The 19,051-nt window shown below is 42.1% G+C and overlaps 1 protein-coding gene across 1 annotated transcript in view; it reads left to right on the top strand.

Annotated features, from left to right (window-relative positions):
- Nucleotides 1–19,051, top strand: part of LOC121327900 (cystathionine beta-synthase-like protein) — a 120,756-nt gene that overhangs the window by 75,186 nt on the left and 26,519 nt on the right. The window contains exons 11-14 of the mRNA XM_041272224.1: nucleotides 6,165–6,270; nucleotides 6,602–6,679; nucleotides 7,027–7,161; nucleotides 18,259–18,367. Of these exons, the coding sequence (XP_041128158.1) occupies nucleotides 6,165–6,270; nucleotides 6,602–6,679; nucleotides 7,027–7,161; nucleotides 18,259–18,367 (428 nt within the window). The remainder of the gene's footprint in view (nucleotides 1–6,164; nucleotides 6,271–6,601; nucleotides 6,680–7,026; nucleotides 7,162–18,258; nucleotides 18,368–19,051) is intronic.

Consider the following 19,051-nt stretch of genomic DNA (forward strand, 5'->3'; position numbering starts at 1 on the left):
ATCTGACTAACTTTGGCCCTTACCATCAGAGTGAAGTTGTCAGCACGCAGGTTCTAGAGGCACATCATGCCACAATGAAGAGAAATTCTCGAAAACCTCCGGGAAAAAAAGTTGTTGATGCCTATCAGTCTGGAAAGGGTTACAAAGCCATTTCTAAGGCTCTGGAGCTCCACCAAACCACAGTCAGAGCCATATTGTCCAAATGGGGAAAGTTTGGGACAGTAGCGAATCTTCCCAGGAGTGGCCGTCCTACCAAAATTTCTCCAAGAGCAAAGCGTAAAATCGTCCAGGAAGTCACAAAGAACCCTGGAACAATATCCAGGGATCTTCAGGCCTCTCTCGCCTCAGCTAAGGTCAGTGTTCATGACGCCACCATCAGAAACACACTGGGCAAAAATGGGTTTCATGGCAAAGTAGCAAGGTGGAAACCACTTCTCATTAAAAAGAACATGAATGCTTGTCTCAAGTTTGCAAAAAAGCACCTGGATGATCCTCAAGAGTTCTGGAACAGTGTTCTATGGACAGATGAGTCAAAAGTGGAACTTTTTGGCCAACATGGGCTCCGTTATGTCTGGCGAAAACCAAACGCTGCATTCCACAGTAAGAACCTCATACCAACGGTCAGGCATGGTGGTGGTAGTGTCATGATTTGGGGATACTTTGCTGCATCAGGACCTGGACGACTTGCCATCATTGAAGGAACCATGAATTCTGCTCTGCATCAGATAATTCTACAGGAGAATGTCAGGCCATCGTCCGTGAGCTGAAGCTGAAGTGCAGTTGGGTCATGCAGCAGACAATGATCCGAAACACACAAGCAAGTCTACATCAGAATGGTTGAAGAACAAGAAGTTAAAGTTTTGGAATGGCCTAGTCAAAGTCCGGACCTAAACCCCATTGAGATGGTGTGGCAGGACCTGAAACGAGCAGTTTATGCTCGAAAACCCACAAATGTCACTGAGTTGAGGCAGTTCTGCATGAAGGAGTGGGCCAAAATTCATCCACGGTACTGTGAGAGACTGATCAGTAACTACAGGAAACATTTGGTTGCAGTTATTGCTGCTAAAGGTGGTGTAACCAGTTAATGAGTCTAAGGGGGCAATTACTTTTTCAAACTTTCTTTAATAAATAAATGAAATAAGTATCAACATGTTGTGTTATTTGTTCACTCAGGGTCCTTTTTATCTAATATTAGATTTTGGTTGAAGATCTGATAACATTCAGTGTCAAAAATATGCAAAAATGCAGAAAATCAGACGGGGCAAATACTTTTTCACGGCACTGTAGTAGGTTCAGTTTTTGGACTGTTGGATTAACGAAGATCTATAGATTGCTGCTGTGGTAACTGTAGTTCCAGACCTACCCCATTCCTGCCGATACAAATTCTGTACAATGAACGAGGTTACCACACTGATTCACTACACAGTCGCTAGGTTAGCCCTGCGTTGGGTCTGATTGCTTGCAATCTTTCCCGCAGTGGTTCGTGCCGCCTTGGTCTCTGCATGCAGTACCATTGCGAAGGCTGTCACGACTCTGACAGCGGGCTTTCCCCAGTCTTAGGGCTGTGTTGGTTTGCCTAAAGCTGTATAGTTGGGCACCCCTGTATATTGCTTCTGCAGTAACTGTAGGTCACATACCTGCTCCTTTCCTGACCCGGTATAGGTAACGAACAGCGAACAAGGTTACTGCACTGAGGTACCCAAATAGCACTGTTACCAAGTGTACCACACAGAGTGTACCACCGAACCGCACCGAAGTTATCGGACTGAGTGTACCACCACCGACTAGAACACTCATGGAACCATGCCTTGCATGGTACTGTACAGCACAACACTAGTGCTCAGGCACCATGTGGCTGTGAACCGATCGGTTCATCACATTCAGACTCTATTCAAAGGTGGAATTTTGGTTCAGAACAGTGATATCATCCCTGGTCCAGGACCAGAGGACCAATTTTGAGTCTTGACTTGCGCTGTTTTTATCTATTTTACAGTACTTTGCATGTAACATACTGTATCGCGGCCGGCATTGCTGCTTGTAACAAAAACCTGCTGTCTCAGACAACACAAGTACTGTATACTGCACCAGCCTGTTACAGTACGTACTTTATACAGGTTCTGCAGCTCCCACCCTGTTACACAACAGCGTTGCTGCTTGAGCAGATGCATCCAGCCTCGGCTGGGGCTTTGCCTAGAGTGGCAGTGGGGGTGTAGGGGATATAAGAACATAAGAAAGTTTACAAACGAGAGGAGGCCATTCGGCCCATCTTGCTCGTTTGGTTGTTAGTAGCTTATTGATCCCAAAATCTCATCAAGTAGTTTCTTGAAGGATCCCAGGGTGTCAGCTTCAACAACATTACTGGGGAGTGAATTCCAGATCCTCACAATTCTCTGTGTAAAAAAGTGTCTCCTATTTTCTGTTCTGAATGCCCCTTTTTCTAAACTCCATTTGTGACCCCTGGTCCTTGTTTCTTTTTTCAGGCTGAAAAAGTCCCTTGGGTCGACATTGTTAATACCTTTTAGAATTTTGAATGCTTGAATTAGGTCGCCACGTAGTCTTCTTTGTTCAAGACTGAACAGATTCAATTATTTTAGCCTGTCTGCATATGACATGCCTTTTAAGCCCGGAATAATTCTGGTCGCTCTTCTTTGTAATCTTTCTAGAGCAGCAATATCTTTTTTATAGCGAGGTGACCAGAACTGAACACAATATTCAAGATGAGGTCTTACTAGTGCATTGTACAGTTTTAACATTACTTCCCTTGATTTAAATTCAACACTTTTCACAATGTATCCGAGCATCTTGTTAGCCTTTTTTATAGCTTCCCCACATTGTCTAGATGAAGACATTTCTGAGTCAACAAAAACTCCTAGGTCTTTTTCATAGATTCCTTCTCCAATTTCAGTATCTCTCATATGATATTTATAATGTACATTTTTATTTCCTGCGTGCAGTACCTTACACTTTTCTCTATTAAATGTCATTTGCCATGTGTCTGCCCAGTTCTGAATCTTGTCTAGATCATTTTGAATGACCTTTGCTGCTGCAACAGTGTTTGCCACTCCTCCTACTTTTGTGTCGTCTGCAAATTTAACAAGTTTGCTTACTATATCAGAATCTAAATCATTAATGTAGATTAGGAATAGCAGAGGACCTAATACTGATCCCTGTGGTACACCGCTGGTTACCACACTCCATTCTGAGGTTTTTCCTCTAATCAGTACTTTCTGTTTTCTACATGTTAACCACTCCCTAATCCATGTACATGTGTTTCCTTGAATCCCAACTGCGTTCAGTTTGAGAATTAATCATGGTTCCCCTCCTTTTCGGGGCATGACTGCAGCATCAGTCACGAACCCACAGGACACCGCTGTGGCATCTCGGGAAGTAAGCAACTCTGCTGCAAGAATAGGCTATTCATATGGTACATCCCATACAATTGGAGGGCGGGTTTTACTGCATACCCAAGCTGGATGGTGACCTCAGACCAGTCCTCGGCCTCAAGCAAGTCAACCTGTTCTGAGCCGAAGGAGGTTCAAAATGTAACGATGCAACAGCTAAGTTGCAGTCATTCAGGCCAGGCAATTGGTTCACCAAGGTGGACCTCAAAGATGCCTATTTCCGTATACTGAATGGCCGCTTCTCTATAGCTTTTCAGCACCCTCTCAAAGCCTGGTTCGACAACACGGTTTTTTACCCTGCATTGAACCATGGCTGCCTGGTGACAGTGTCTCGTCAACGTCTGAAGTCGTTTTCTTGGTGGACACAGCCTTCCCACCTGCACTTAGGTAGAGCACTGGGCAGTGTCTCACCAGACGAAAGTTATCATCATGGGCCTGTACAGCCTCTGCTGGGGCGCTGTGTGGAATGGCACGGGAGCGCAGGGTCTCCATATCAATATTTTGGAGCTACAGGCAGTGTTTCTAGCCTTGCATATTTTTTACAGGAGGTTCAGGGGAGACGCATGCTAGTGGCACCAAACCCATCAAGCCTGCGGCTCAGAGTCTGGCCCTTGAACAGCAACATTTGAGCCTTCCAGGACATTCCAACAGGGTTATTGACACCCTGTCGAATGCCAGAGCAGCATCCACACGTTCCCTGGGTATAAATGGGGCGTTTTCCAGACGAGGTGCTTGCCTAAGGGCTTTGACCCCACGATATGTCCCATGGCAGTTATACTACATTTTTTGCAGGACCTGTTGATAAGGGGAATCCCCCTCTACACTAAAGGTCTATTTGGCAGCGATTTCAGCTTTCCATGTTAAAATTGATTATCCAGCAGTCAAAGAATATCAGAGACATTGGCAGAGGTTTGTGAGATGTTATAGTAACACAATAATGACTTGGATTGCATTATTGAGGAGTTTGGTGATAAAAGGAGTGATCGGGAGAAGATGTATCAGTATGTATGACTATAAAGAGGTATGTGAAAAATACAGCAAACAAAGGGTGGGGCTTGGCTGGAGATACAGTACTGAGTGTTTTTTAGCTATTCAGTGCCCTTTGAACCTGTTTTCTCTGGGGAAAAAAAAAAATTGAAACAGCACTTGTGAAAATAAATTGGACCTGACGTGCATGACGAGCACTGAATAAATGGACCGCTAAGAGTTCATCCGCCTCCTTTTCAGACGGTAGGAGTGGCAGCTCCATACACTTTTGTCCATTGGAGGCAGTCTGAACTATTTTTTTGCTGTTATGGGGCTAAGTCCCATGGTAAAGCCCTGTCTAAGCAGAGACTATCCAAATGGATGACAGATGAAGACTGCCTATGAGTGAGCCAGCTTGCCCCCTCCAGAAAAGCTCACTGCCCAGTCCACCAGGGGCATGGCAACTTCACGGGCTTTGTTCCAGGGTGCATCTATCAGGGCATTTGCAATGCAGCATTGTGGACCACTCCCCATACCTTTACGTGGTTCTATCGGCTGAATGTCATAGATCTACAAAACCCAGTTTTTTTTGAGGGTGGCTTCTGGGTCGACCCTTCAAACAAAAACATTGAGGTGAGTTCTCCCTTGATTTTTAGTCCTAGCTTTTAGTACTGCAGTTCCTCATGGTAACGCGCAAGGTGGCCTTGGCCGAGCTTGTGGCATTCCAGTTGTCTGCAATAATTGCCTTGCGACAGCTTTGGTATTTCTACCCATGAGGGAGTGGTTACATTTCGTACTTGGTAGGGAACGTTGGGTTATTATCATAACCCTGGTTTCCTGAAAAATAAATATAACCATTAACCTTCAAGGTCGCTGTGTCTATGATTGCAGCAGTCTTGAAGGAAAAAATTTGATCTGTGCTTGCAGTCTATTTATGCCCTCGGGGGCGGGCATGACTGCGTCACAGGCTCCGACGAGCAGTCTTTGTTATAGCTATTCAGGTTACAGCGTCTTTAAGGATAAATACCCTTGAGACAATGTGTGGCAGTGTGGCAGTGTGGTCCAAAGGTTAAAGTCCATTGCTAGTAACCAGAAGGTCACCAATTCAAATCCCACCTCTGCCACTGATGGTCACTGGTTCAAATCCCACCTTTGCCACTGTCTGACTCACTGTGTAACCCTGAGTAAGTCCCTTAACCTCCTTGTGCTCCTGCGGATGAGATGTTAAATCAACCTATTATAAATGACTGCATATAAATGCACAGATCACAGCCTACCTCTGTAAAGTGCTTTGTGATGGTGGTCCACTATGAAATGCTCTATATAAAAATCAAGATATTGTTATTATATTTTATTCTTTCAGGGAACCAGGGTTTTGATGGTAACTTAACGTTTCCCTTGTTTACACAGTTGCCCATATTGTATTCATGGAATTTATGAAATTTCCCACAAAGTGTATAATCTGTAATAATTTTTCTGTGATAAAACAGAACATCCAAGTAGAATGTCATTCGCACCATGCTGTATCCTAGTCTTTCGTAAAGGATTTCATGTTTTAATATTTTGACTTTGGTCCCATTTCCCGTTGTAACTTTTCCAGTAACAAACAGTGAAAATAATAATAGCTAAGCAGTCTGTTAACTTAATGGCAGGTTTATTTGTTTTGGTATTTTGTACTGTTTTAAAGCCACTAGGATAATAGCAGTGCTGTAATTAAATTGTTGTCACTAGCTAAGTTACCCATTACACACCTTTCAAGGACGGGCATAGTAATGTCAATGTCCTGTTCCTGTGCAGGAGGTAGTTCTGGGACTGCCATGGCTGCAGCAGTGAAAGCAGCACAGGAGCTGGAGGAAGGCCAGCGCTGCGTAGTCATCCTGCCTGATTCCATCCGCAACTACATGTGAGTGAGGCTGGACCCACGGGGCTTGAAGAGTTTCTTTTATACAATGGGAAATAATATTGTATGGCCATGTTTTTAAAGTTGTGAGATGTTCCACAGTTATTCCTAAGGGGATGCATTCCTATCAGTTTTTGTGAAGGTACTTATGCTATACATACATTTGTCACAATCCATTGTTTATATATATATATAAGATTTATGGGCAATTAGAATGCTATTCTATAAAAGATTGCTATTCTATAAAGAATGCTATTCTATTCTGAGCATGTGTGCTATGGTGAGTTAGTTTTTCCATTGTATTGACACACAGGTGTTCAATTGCTTTTTAAAGGTCTAAGTTCTTGAATGACAAGTGGATGATCCAGAAGGGGTTCCTGAAGGAGGAAGATGTCATGGTGAAAAAGCCCTGGTAAAGAGCATCCACTTTTAGAGCACTGGGATTATGAATTACTACCCCTACTCTTATTTTTTTTCATTACCAGTATTTGTTTTGCTTCATGTTTCAAACCGTTATGAAAAATGTTATTTCTCTTTCTTTATGCCCCTGAGACTCATTTTAAAAACAAGTGATGAAAATATTATATATTATATATATATATATATATATATATATATATATATATATATATATATATATATATATATATATATATATATATATAATACAAAATACACAAAATATTCACGTAAAATCCTGTATCACACAATTGTATAATACAACATATCTCTGAGCAGCTCTGTCTCCTGATCCTGTAGGTGGTGGAACTTAAAAATCCAGGAGCTGAACCTCTCTGCGCCTCTAACTGTGCTGCCCTCTGTCACCTGCCAGAGAACAATTGAGATTCTCAAAGAGAAGGGCTTTGACCAGGCCCCAGTCGTGAATGAATCGGGGTATGTGTTGAATTGCCATGATCTAAAACTAACGTTTGACTGCCAAGGTTTCTCGGGAACTACTTGTGTGTAGCTGCTGCATTACTACAGCTTATACTGGTCCAGTGGTTAAAGAAACAGGCTTGTAACTAGGAGGTCCCCGGTTCAAATCCCAGCTCAGCCACAGACTCATTGTGTGATCTCGAGCAAGCCACTTAACTTCCTTGTGCTCCGTCTTTTGGGTGAGACGTTCTTGTAAGTGACTCTGCAGCTGATGCATAGTTTACACATCCTAGTCTCCTGTAAAGCACTTTGTGATGGTTTTCCACTATGAAAGGTGCTATATAAAAATAAAGATTATTATTATTATTATTATTATTATTATATTATTATTATTATTTAACTGAGATCACTAGTCACACTTGAAAGATCCAGTGTCATAGTGTAACCGTCATAATGTGAGACATGCATTTTGCAATTATAAACAATTTTACTTTGCTTGAAAAACTTCATTAAAAAATGTGTTTTCAAGACCTGTGGTCCTGACCTCAGTCAATTTAATAAAAGGATAAATATAGGTAAAATAAAATCTAAAAAATATCTAGTCTACAAATATGCTATTCAAGCAGTAGTTATTATAATGATGTTGTCTCCATAATAATAATAATAATAATTTGTCCTCCACTAATGTGTAATTATTTTTCTTCTCTTTTTCAAGAGAAATTAAAATTATTTTTATAAATAATAAACAAATAAATAAATAATAATAATAATAATAATAATAATAATAATAATAGTTCTATTACAGTAATGTTACCATAGCATATAAAAATGAATTAATGAGTAACCTACGCAAAATGCCATAATGACAGTCTGATTGACTAGGCTTCATGTTAGGAAAGTGGCACGAGATGACAAAAGAACACTTGCTGGCCTCAGTTCACAGCCAGAGTAGAACTTATAACAATGACTAGCAAGGTTATCAGCTACTGTCTGTAAAAGTCGGGGCAGCCAAAATGCAAACATTTTTCAAGTGATCCAGGAAGATTTTTTTTAGCATTGTTGCTCAGATTGTCAGCTTACCTATTGAAGAACTGCTTCATTGACACTTCAATACAGAAAGCCAGTATTCCAGGTTTCCCAGGATGCTTACAGCACGTCAGTGTGAACTGGCAGAAAATTCAAACAGCTAAAAAGGAGAGGAAGGAGCTGCATGTGACATTTCAGGATTTAGCTAATATATACTGTTCAGAACAACATGAGCTTCTTTGGGCACCATTTGATTTTTTCAGTGTACTGAGGAAAATAACAAACTTAGCGAAAGCCTATTTCAGAGATTTGCAATTTTGTTTTTCAACTTCAGAATTCACCACTACATAGCAATGTCTATAAATTAGAATAATGGCAGGGTGCACCATTTCTCCACTGGCTTTTGCCATGGCAATGGAAGTAATTATTAGGGCGTCAAATTGGGTAGTGGGAGGAGAACGCTTGGCTTCTGGAATGCGACTACCACCAATTAGAGCATACATGGATGACATGACAACAATGACTACAGTAGTAGCCTGCACTAATCGGTTATTGGGCAAACTAAACATTGAATGGGCACGAATGCAATTCAAGCCCACTAAATCAAGAAACATCTGTATAATTAAAGGTAAAGTAGTGTATAAGAGGTTCTATATTAATGGTGGGAGATGGTATGATGAGGATCTAAAGGATACAGTTCACGTGGGAGAAGTTCGAGAACAAGCATAAGGGTTGAAGAGCATAGACAGCTTAAACTCTGGTGCTTTTAGTTTGGTTTACTGCCAAGACTTCTGTGGCCACTTGCTGTGTGAGGTTTTCTGGACAACAGTAGAGAAGCTGTAAGCGTTAATCAGTTCATACGTCAGGAAATGGTTAGGAGTTCCACATTGCTTCAGCTCTAACTGAGTTTAAGTGCGCTAAGGTTTCGATTGGTAGTCACACGACGAATGTGTGAGGGAGGCAGCAGCTATGTTGAAAACTGGAAGAAAGTGGGCATCAAAGGAAGCTCTGGAAGATGCAAAGCCTGCTGCCTTTCATGTCAGTGATATCATCTACTGGAGGTAGTGGGGTGGCCCCTGATGCCCAGGGTGAAAACTGCTCCTCTTTCTGGGCCTGATTGTAGGGGCATCCTGCCCAGTTGTGGCTGTCCTCCTCAACGTCCACACCAGTCTGCCGGTTGCACTTCTGGGCAGGACCTCCAGCGGTGGTCCTCCTTCCCACACCAGGAACACCAGGGGAAGAGGCTGGCCGGATCCTCCAGCGGTGGCTGTTGTTGCAGCAGCTTACATTTCTTCAGCTGCTAGATCTCCTTCTGCCTTTGCTGCTGTCTGCTCTTCTTTCCCATTTTTTTCTAATTTTATTTATCTTTAAAAAACAAAATTGTCCCAAAAAGTTTCAAAAAAATATATATATATCCCACTTCTAAAACCAAGTGTGACAGGCTGGCGAGTGGATAGAGGTCCAGAGACAGACTGCACTTCAAAAATAATAATACTTTTATTATCAAATCACAAAATAAAAGGGCACAAGGGCCAAAACAAAGATATTTAAACACAAATAACAAAACACAAAGCAAAACTTACAAAAATAAAGGTTTCCAGGCTGGGCAATGCCTTCACTGGATCAGAAATTCAAGAACACAAAACAGCAAACCAGAAAACCAGTGAACCAGCGAACACAAACACCAGCTTGCTTCCTCCTCTCCCTAGTGTGAAGCTGAGGCCTCCTTTTATGTCAGGTGGCTGGGTACTGATTGATCATTAATTACTACAAGCAACCCCAGCCACCTGAACATAATAAATCCAGGCAGGTAGGGGAATTTAACCCCATCCCTGCCAGTCTTATACAGAGCAAAGCTCTGCTGTACAACAGTGGGCCTTAGCCAAGGATGGTTTACTTAGCGTCATGACCAGGTACTGCGATGTCTGACCTTAGCAGTGGAAGACAAAGCTCAGCATGACCAACAGGTTGCCACCAGTTCCAGCAATATATGACACACAAGAAACAACATTCCTCCGTCCAGGGGGAGCAACCACCAAGAAAAGGTATTAAAAACAATACACATCTAGGACAACTGGAAGCTGTTACCAGATGTTGGACAACGGCTTATTTTCCCACCACTAACCTTCGACCTGATATTGTCTTGTGGTCTGGAACAGCATGCCTTGTTCACCTGAGTTAACAGTGCCATGGGAGGATGCTGTGGATGAGGCATATGAAAGGAAGAAGCTTTGTTACTCTCAACTAGCGGCTGAAGCGGAACAGTGAGGATGGAGAGTCCAAGTTTACCCGGTGGAGGTGGGTTGTCGACGATTTGTGACACACTCTACAACCCGGTTTCTCAGAGACGTTGGGGTCAGTGGCCAAGAGTTGCGTCGCACAGTGAAGAACTTATCTGAAGCAGCAGAAAGGAGCAGAAACTGGCTGTGGTTGAGACAAGATTCTGGATTGGGATCTCAAGCACAATAGAAAGAAACCAACGCTGATGTAAAGGTAAGTAAGCTGGGCTGAGCTGAGTGGGGTATGGAGGGGTGTGATGCAGGTTCGCCAGAATCATTGTTGAGCCCTCTTGAAGTGTCGTCGGCTAGTCAATGAAACACTGAGGATGGAAGGTGCCCACTTGAAGACCCCAGAGATGTACCCTACTTATCTCAATCCAGACAGTTGTCATGCTGATGCGCTGGGGAGACCGCACTGGGTTGATCCCCGGAGCCAGCATTGCAGCCGTTGTGTGTGCTGATGCGCTGGGGAGGCAAAATGAGCTGATCGCTGGACCCAGCATTACACTTCAGCAATGAACACCAGACAGCAGGATATCTACAGATGGAAAACAATGCAAACGGATGGAGATGCAGATGGATCACATGATGAGATCCTCCCAGTAGTACTCAAAGAAATGAAAGAAGTAATTTACAAACCACTAACCAAGATCATGCAGCAGTCTCTTGACACAGGGGTGGTACCGACAGACTGGAAAATTGCAAACGTAATACCGATCCACAAAAAGGGAAACAAAACTGAACCAGGTAACTACAGACCAGTAAGCCTGACTTCTATTATATGCAAACTTATGGAAACTATAATAAGATCCAAAATGGAAAATTACCTATATGGTAACAGGGTCCTGGGAGACAGTCAACATGGTTTTAGGAAAGGGAGATCGTGCCTAACTAACTTGCTTGATTTTTTTGAGGATGCAACATCCATAATGGATAATTGCAAAGCATATGACATGGTTTATTTAGATTTCCAGAAAGCTTTTGACAAAGTCCCGCACAAAAGATTAATTCTCAAACTGAACGCAGTTGGGATTCAAGGAAACGCATGTACGTGGATTAGGGAGTGGTTAACATGTAGAAAACAGAAAGTACTGATTAGAGGAAAAACCTCAGAATGGAGTGTGGTAACCAGCAGTGTACCACAAGGATCAGTATTAGGTCCTCTGCTATTCCTAATCTACATTAATGATTTAGATTCTGGTATAGTAAGCAAACTTGTTAAATTTGCAGACGACACAAAAGTAGGAGGAGTGGCAAACACTGTTGCAGCAGCAAAGGTCATTCAAAATGATCTAGACAAGATTCAGAACTGGGCAGACACATGGCAAATGACATTTAATAGAGAAAAGTGTAAGGTACTGCATGCAGGAAATAAAAATGTACATTATAAATATCATATGGGAGATACTGAAATTGGAGAAGGAATCTATGAAAAAGACCTAGGAGTTTTTGTTGACTCAGAAATGTCTTCATCTAGACAATGTGGGGAAGCTATAAAAAAGGCTAACATGATGCTCGGATACATTGTGAAAAGTGCTGAATTTAAATCAAGGGAAGTAATGTTAAAACTGTACAATGCACTAGTAAGACCTCATCTTGAATATTGTGTGCAGTTCTGGTCACCTCGCTATACAAAAGATATTGCTGCTCTAGAAAGAGTGCAAAGAAGAGCGACCAGAATTATTCCGGGCTTAAAAGGCATGTCATATGCAGACAGGCTAAAAGAATTGAATCTGTTCAGTCTTGAACAAAGAAGACTACGTGGCGACCTAATTCAAGCATTCAAAATTCTAAAAGGTATTGACAGTGTCGACCCAAGGGACTTTTTCAGCCTGAAAAAAGAAACAAGGACCAGGGGTCACAAATGGAGTTTAGAAAAAGGGGCATTCAGAACAGAAAATAGGAGACACTTTTTTACACAGAGAATTGTGAGGGTCTGGAATCAACTCCCCAGTAATGTTGTTGAAGCTGACACCCTGGGATCCTTCAAGAAGCTGCTTGATGAGATTTTGAGATCAATAAGCTACTAACAACCAAACGAGCAAGATGGGCCGAATGGCCTCCTCTCGTTTGTAAACTTTCTTATGTTCTTATTAGTTTACTGCAAAGCTACGTCTTAGTTGGTGCTTATCTTGGCGAGAGCCGGGTTCAAATCAGCATGAAGTTCAACTCTATTCTCATGTAATGGAAATCTTGCTTCTACCTGTATACAGTTTGCATTTATTGTGTTTTTACGTGTGATAGTTGCTGTAATATAGTTTTTACTAATTAAGAGCACCTGCACTGCTCCGCAACGGTCCCAGTGCCATTCCTGTTCCCGGACCATACCAGAACCGACCCAATGCTAAAGTAGGGAAAACAAGGCAGTCGATTTTTGATGACAAGCCTACTGTCTCTCCCACCTCCCCCACCCCCAGTTCACCCAGATTTTCTTTTTGAAATCCAGTCTTCCTGGGACTGTCCAACAGCTCATGTTATTTCCTGGTGATGGATGTTCTATATAGAGTGTATGGTGCTGAGAAGCTGGGCCTGGCCCATTTTCCGTCGGTTTTATTGCCGACTTGGTCCAGGCTAATTTAGCACTCTTTTCTAAGGATGCTGCCATCCCTAACAAGAAGTGCTGGGCATATGAAGTGATCCTCAAGAGAACTTATTCAGCCAGTGTGTTTGCCACAGGGCTAGGCAATTGTAAAAGCATCCTGGTAGCCTACCAGTCGCATTTGCTGCGGTCCCTTTCTGGGAACCACAGGCCCTCGCCACAGCAGCTGGATGAGCTGTCCATGGTGAACAAGAAACTGCTCTGTGTATCCAAGCTCAACTTATAGGTTATAGGTAGAATCCTGGCTACGAAGTTTTGGCTTTCCCAGGCACGCTTGCCTGACAGGGACAAAGCATTACTGTTGGAAGTCCGAAGCACTCGAGGGCATACGCTTGGTCCCACAGTGGACAAGATGCTGCAGCGCTCTCACCATGAGCCAGAATCCACGAAGGAGCTGGTTCACCTGCTTCCCAAGTGACCACCTCCAGTTTATAAACCAGCAGTAAACTGGCAACCTCAAAAAATGGCACAGCCGTCTGTGCCTGCTGCCGGAGCTGATGTTCGGAACCGGCCCATGGTTGCTTGCCGCAGAGGCTTTAATAGTTTCCAACGCCCTGCGGTAGAGACAGAAGCCACATGCCAAGCTACAGGCTAGTAGCAGCCCTAAGAATTTGTTACCACAGGCCCAGGGCTCCTTCTCAGGGAGCCATCTGGACTATTGCTGTCAGTGTACCACAGACATCTGGGTGCTTACTACTGTTCAGACTGGCTACTCACTGTTGGGTCTCCTGCGCATGTGCCCTCTGCAGGCCTGGTTCAACAGCAGAGTTTTTCAGCCCACATTGAACCTCAGCCACCTATTGACAATGTCCCATCACTGTCTAAAGGCACTGTCTTGGTGGAAACAGCCAACCCATCTACGCCTAGGTGTAGTGCTGGGCAATGTCACCAGAAGATACAGATATAAACGAGTCAGGCTTCCCAGTGACAGCTGGGAGAAGTACAGGCATGGAAAAGTACAGAGCAGTTAGAAGCAGTTTGAAAACAGGCTGACAGCTGCAGAAGATAAACTAAACTTCCAAAAAAAAAAAAAAAAAAGAAATTAACATGGTCTTCAAGCCAGTAATCTGTGACACCTGTATGATGTGGGAAATCCAAGAAAACCCAGCAGAGTTAAACGAAGTGTGCTTAAAGTGCCGCACGATCCAGGACTTGGTTAAACTAGTAAGTGTGCTAGAAATGGAGCTGGAACAGGATCTTGAAGTACTGGCATACACACAAACGCCAACAAATTTCAGCCAATTCAAAATTTAGATGATCAAAACCAACATCAAGAGAATGAAAAGAACAACACCCATGACCCTATTAACAGTGGTGGCCAGACAGCAAAAAGAAGGGAGGTCATGATTGTTGGTCACAAAGACGGCTGTAGTGGGTGACGTCAGACCAGAACCAGGAACCAACACAGAATAAACAGAGAGGTGGAGTTTTGAAAGAAATCAACAAAAAAACAGAAGGGAGACCACATCAAAACAAGGGCAATAACTCAGGTAAGACAGCAATTAAATGTATTTATCTAAATGCTTGAAGTATCAGAAACAAAATGTTAGAACTTGAAGCTACTGCACTAACAAGTAACCATGATGTGATAGATGTTACAGAAACTTGTCTGAGTGATGGAGACGAATATAATATTTGTGGGTATACACTGTATATGAAAGACAGGCATGACAGAAGAGGCAGAGAGGTAACACTATACATAAGAAACAGTCTTGAAGCCCAGGTGTGGGTCTGGCTGCTGAACGGCTGCATTTGTGCCGTCTGGGACTTTCCAACAGGGTTGTTTTCCAGGGTGTTTTTTGTCAGTTTTTTGCAGGACCTATTTGACCTCCATGTTAAAGATCTATCTGGCAGCTATTTCAGCTTGATATGTCAAAAATTCGGCCTGTCTCCCCAGGAGCTCACTTCCTGGCAGGGCAATATTATAAAAGGGCTCGGTGGTTTTGGCCACCTATGAAGGACTGTGGCAAAGTGGTGATGTGATTAGGAAACAGAAGACGGGTTTTATTTTGTAATCCTGGTCTGTCGACCGCAAAGAATAATCCCAGACAATACACAGCAATGTGTATTGCGCAGTTTCAAAACAATGGGTTGCAGTCCTGAAATACACAGTTCGAAAAGAATAAACACAGTAGAACAACACAAAGCCACATAAGAACATAAGAACATAAGAAAGTTTACAAACGAGAGGAGGCCATTCGGCCCATCTTGCTCGTTTGGTTGTTAGTAGCTTATTGATCCCAAAATCTCATCAAGCAGCTTCTTGAAGGATCCCAGGGTGTTAGCTTCAACAACATTACTGGGGAGTTGATTCCAGACCTTCACAATTCTCTGTGTAAAAAAGTGTCTCCTATTTTCTGTTCTGAATGCCCCTTTTTCTAAACTCCATTTGTGACCCCTGGTCCTTGTTTCTTTTTTCAGGCTGAAAAAGTCCCTTGCGTCCACACTGTCAATACCTTTTAGAATTTTGAATGCTTGAATTAGGTCGCCACGTAGTCTTCTTTGTTCAAGACTGAACAGATTCAATTCTTTTAGCCTGTCTGCATATGACATGCCTTTTAAGCCCGGAATAATTCTGGTCGCTCTTCTTTGCACTCTTTCTAGAGCAGCAATATCTTTTTTATAGCGAGGTGACCAGAACTGCACACAATATTCAAGATGAGGTCTTACAAGTGCATTGTACAGTTTTAACATTACTTCCCTTGATTTAAATTCAACACTTTTCACAATGTATCCGAGTATCTTGTTAGCCTTTTTTATAGCTTCCCCACATTGCCTAGATGAAGACATTTCTGAGTCAACAAAAACTCCTAGGTCTTTTTCATAGATTCCTTCTCCAATTTCAATATCTCCCATATGATATTTATAATGTACATTTTTATTTCCTGCGTGCAGTACCTTACACTTTTCTCTATTAAATGTCATTTGCCATGTATCTGCCCAGTTCTGAATCTTGTCTAGATCATTTTGAATGACCTTTGCTGCTGCAACAGTGTTTGCCACTCCTCCTACTTTTGCGTCTGCAAATTTAACAAGTTTGCTTACTATACCAGAATCTAAATCATTAATGTAGATTAGGAATAGCAGAGGACCTAATACTGATCCCTGTGGTACACCGCTGGTTACCACACTCCATTCTGAGGTTTTTCCTCTAATCAGTACTTTCTGTTTTCTACATTCAAGTCCAGAATGAATGCTAAGTGCTCATGGTGGAATACAGTTTATTCATGTACGATGGTGCAGTGTTGTCCGGGTTCGGTGCTGGCCTTAAGCGACAGCTCCAGATTGTGTTAGCCATCTAATAATAACAAACAAGTAGATTTTAGACACGACAAAACAAGCAAAACAATCACACACTCCTTTCGCGGTTCAGCTTAACCATAACAAAAGAACAGATCACCTTACTATGTCCCCTTATGTACAGTCACTCACGCCTTCTTGGTTAGTGAGTGCAACCGTTTCTCCTCCAATCTTAGGTTGCCACATCGCTTCCCTTCCTGGTTGATGACTTGGTGTACCGTAGCTCCATCCCCTTTCTAAATGGCCGACCTCCACCTATGGGAATTAATTCTCAGACCATCTAGTCGGGCGCTCTGTTCCCTTTACACAGCGCCCTCACAGTTCGGGAGGGAGATTTATAACCAAGATTAATTCTTTCTTGTTCACAAGGACATTGTTCCTCGCTGGAGACTAAAGGTGGTGCTTCATGCACTCATGAAGCCTCCATTTGAGCCCCTACATTCAGCTGAGCTAAATTTTTTATCATTTAAAGTGGTTTTCTTGCATGTTGTCACCTGCGCAAAATGGGTGAGTGAGATGCATGCATTTTCTATTTCAAAAGCATGCTTATTTTACAGAGGCCAGGACAAAGGTACCAATTCTGCCTTTTTTCCCGAAGACTATCTCTGCAGTTCATGTCAACTAATCTATAGAAGTGTAGTCTGATAGTGACAGATCCATACGCTCAGCCCATTTTGGGCCCTGGCGTACTACTATGGAGCAAAGTCCCATGGTCAAGCTCTGTCTAAACAGAGGCGTCCAAGTGGATAGCAGACATGGTCAGGACTGCCTATGAGCTGGCCAACTTGCCCACTCCAGAAAAGCTCACTGCCCATTCCACCAGGGGCATGGAAACTTCGGGGGCTTTGTTCAAGGGTGCATCTGTCAGAGAATTTGCAGTGCAGCGGTGTGGGCTACTCCCCATACCTTTACTAGGTTCTATAGACTTAATGTCTTGGATACTCAAAACCCTGGTTTTGGAACTTGAGTATTAAGGGTGGCTTCTCACTCAGCCCTACAACAAAGGCATAGAGGTGAGTTTCTCCCACAGTTTTTCACCATATCTGTTTGTTGCTGGGGTTCAAATGGTAAAGCACAAGGCAGCCTCTCAGCTTAGTCTTGTAGCATTCCAGTCATTCTGCAATCTTGCCCTTGCAACAGCTTTGGTTACACTCACCCATACGGTAAGGGTTACATTTCATAGTTGAAAAGGAACGTTAGGTCATTATCATAACCCTGGTTCCCTGAAATAGAAATGTAGCTTTCAGCCTTGAAGGTTGCTTCATCTGTGATTACAGCAGACTTGAAGGAAAATTGACGCCGAAATCTGTGAGCACTGTGCTTTTGTGCTCTCAGGGGCAGACCATGACTGCGTCACAGACTGGCGGAGTAGTACCCATACGGTAATGGTTACATTTCTATTTCAGGGAACCAGTTGATGATGATAATAACCTAATGGCTGTTATGGGTCTGATGTTCTTTAATTGTTGGTTTTTCTTATGTTTTATTATTTTGCTTTCAAAAGTAACTTTTTCTAGAATGAAAACAATTGCACTTTACCATACAGTGAATTATGAAACTGGTCAAATGGAAAATAAAATGTATTATTTGTTGTACTTAAAAAGTGAAAAGTGTGGCAGCATGGTTGGTCATAAATGGAACAATCGAAACTAGCATTTAGAGACGTTGTAATTGTATTGTAATTTTGTCTAGAAATACTGTGGAAGACGCAAAAAAGTTATGTCTTAAATAAATCAGTTTGTAAGCCTTTTTAAATGTGTTTTTTTTATTTTATTTTTTTTTAACAATGCTGCCATCAAGTTGCCACCAAAGACTTTTTCCATACTTTTAGAGTTACTAATTCAGTAGATTTCCTTATGTTAACACATTGCTCATCAACCTTTTCTCTGTTTCTCTGCATTTTTTCTCCAGGCTTATTTTGGGAATGATTACACTGGGAAACATGCTTGCTTCTTTGCTCGCTGGCAAAGTTCAACCATCTGATCCGGTCAGCAAAGTCCTGTACAAACAGTTTAAAAAGGTAAAATGTAGCTAGAATTAACCAGAATGTGACCAGTGAAATGTCTTTGAAATTTGAAAAATATGTGAAACTTTAACCAGGTTTACTATTAGAATGACTTGTTTAAATTGGGGAGGGGTTAAGTCAGTACTCTCTCTCCACAGTCGTTATTTATGTGACATAGCACACACATACTAGCACATTCCTCACACTACAGGAAGTGCGTCTCATGCTAAAAAACCATACAATTGACCAGAAGTCATACATAATGGTTAACAGACTTCAGCAGTGATAAATCTTGTTTGTTATGTAACTTTGTGCGACTTTCTAGTAACTTAAGGCTGTACCAAGCACTTTTTGGCAAGGTTTTTTGACCAAATAGGACAAAGTAAGCATACAGAGACCTCTTCATTCAGGGTTGTGTTTTTTGTTTGTTTTAACTTCACACCATTTATTCAACATTTCAGATTATTGCAGTTTGACTCATAAAAGTGCTTTAAGTTGTTTTAATGTTTAATAAATAAATAAATACCCTTTTCAATAAATACATACCGTAAAAATCATTGTATAGGTTGCACTGACGTAAAAGTCGCTCCCCCCTTTGAGACTTCAGTTTTAATTTTTTTTTATATTTTTAAAATACTTTTTACAATTGATTTTTTTCCTACATGCTCCACATCATAAATAAATAGATATACAGGTTTA

Source organism: Polyodon spathula, chromosome 15, assembly GCF_017654505.1.
Source record: "Polyodon spathula isolate WHYD16114869_AA chromosome 15, ASM1765450v1, whole genome shotgun sequence".
Classification (NCBI taxonomy): Eukaryota; Metazoa; Chordata; class Actinopteri; order Acipenseriformes; family Polyodontidae; genus Polyodon; species Polyodon spathula.